The following is a 1,155-nucleotide window of genomic DNA, read 5'->3' as shown; positions in this document are numbered from 1 at the left end:
TTTGTTTGTTTGTTTGAATGGTACATCTCCAGTAATGTCAAAGACTTCTCAGATGTTCTCAACACGAACATCTGAAAGGGTGAGGTCACAGTGGATGTCAAGTTTGTTGATGGACCTCAGGTTGGTTATCCGATGTTTGTATTCAAGAATGTGGGAATTGTTAACAGCCACCTTGAACTCTGTGCTGGTGCACAATATCTTCATCTGCAAAAAAAATAACATTAATAACATGTTAGTGAACTAGACTCTGAAAACGCAGCGGATTCACAGACACCTTTATTCCCTAAGACGGTAGAAAATGTCTGACCTCAAATGGCTGACCCGGGACAAAGGGAAACTGATTCCCATCCCTCTCCTCTTTCCCCCACTTCTCGCCAATGAGTGAGTTCCTGACAAGAGTCTTTCTTCCGGCTTCATTGAAGCGAGGATTAAAGTGAAAGGCGATATCATTGCCTGCAGACAAGTTCACCGTGAACCTGATTGACAACAAGGACACAAAAGCAGAGTGATTTCTTTTGTGGTTTAGCATCCTATATTTCATACAAATATGATAGCCAGTAGAGAAATATGTTTGATTAAACCCTCAGTGTTGCTACTGACTTCTCAGCATTGGGTTTTACWGTTCCCTTGATGGTGATCAGTAGTTTATCATATATTCCCATTGGCAGTCTCTCTTCATAGGGAACAGCCTGTCGAAAAGTAAAGTAATTAACACATCTCCTTTTCTGTCCATATTTCTTGATGTATTTCTCATTTTCTTTGGTTTTCTTACAAGATTCTTGTAGGGTGCGGCTGGCATAGCTGGTCCAGGTCCACTTGAACCAGGACCACTTGGGAATCCACCAGGTGCAGTGGGTTGACTTGGGTTCCCTCCTGGCCACATATTATTGCCTCCRGATTGGCCTCCAGGCCACATCGGGTTGGGGGCAGGTTGACCACCAGGCCACATCGGGTTGGGGGCAGGTTGCCCACCAGGCCAGGTGGGGTTGGGGGCAGGTTGCCCACCAGGCCAGGTGGGGTTGGTTGCTGGCTGACCTGAGTCAAAATGACATTATTCAWTTTTAATGATCAATTCACCTTTTTTATATAAAGCTATATTTGTTGGCAAAATGCATCTCAAGACAATTACAAAAGAAAAATCTGTGTCGTTCTTAA

General features: G+C 43.9%; 1 protein-coding gene across 1 annotated transcript; it reads right to left on the bottom strand.

Moving 5' to 3' along the window:
• Positions 1 to 6: 6 nt before the first annotated feature.
• On the bottom strand, positions 7 to 1,045 carry LOC103461379 (galectin-5-like; the record flags this gene model as incomplete). Its single annotated transcript, XM_008403685.2, has 4 exons — positions 7 to 204; positions 308 to 476; positions 601 to 689; positions 773 to 1,045. Coding segments are annotated over 4 exons (687 nt in total), but the record flags the coding sequence as incomplete, so codon positions are not given.
• Between the last annotated feature and the right edge of the window lie 110 nt (positions 1,046 to 1,155).

The sequence above is a fragment of the Poecilia reticulata genome, unplaced genomic scaffold, assembly GCF_000633615.1.
Source record: "Poecilia reticulata strain Guanapo unplaced genomic scaffold, Guppy_female_1.0+MT scaffold_1223, whole genome shotgun sequence".
NCBI classification, from domain to species: domain Eukaryota; kingdom Metazoa; phylum Chordata; class Actinopteri; order Cyprinodontiformes; family Poeciliidae; genus Poecilia; species Poecilia reticulata.
This window is presented reverse-complemented; position numbering and strand designations above follow the sequence as displayed.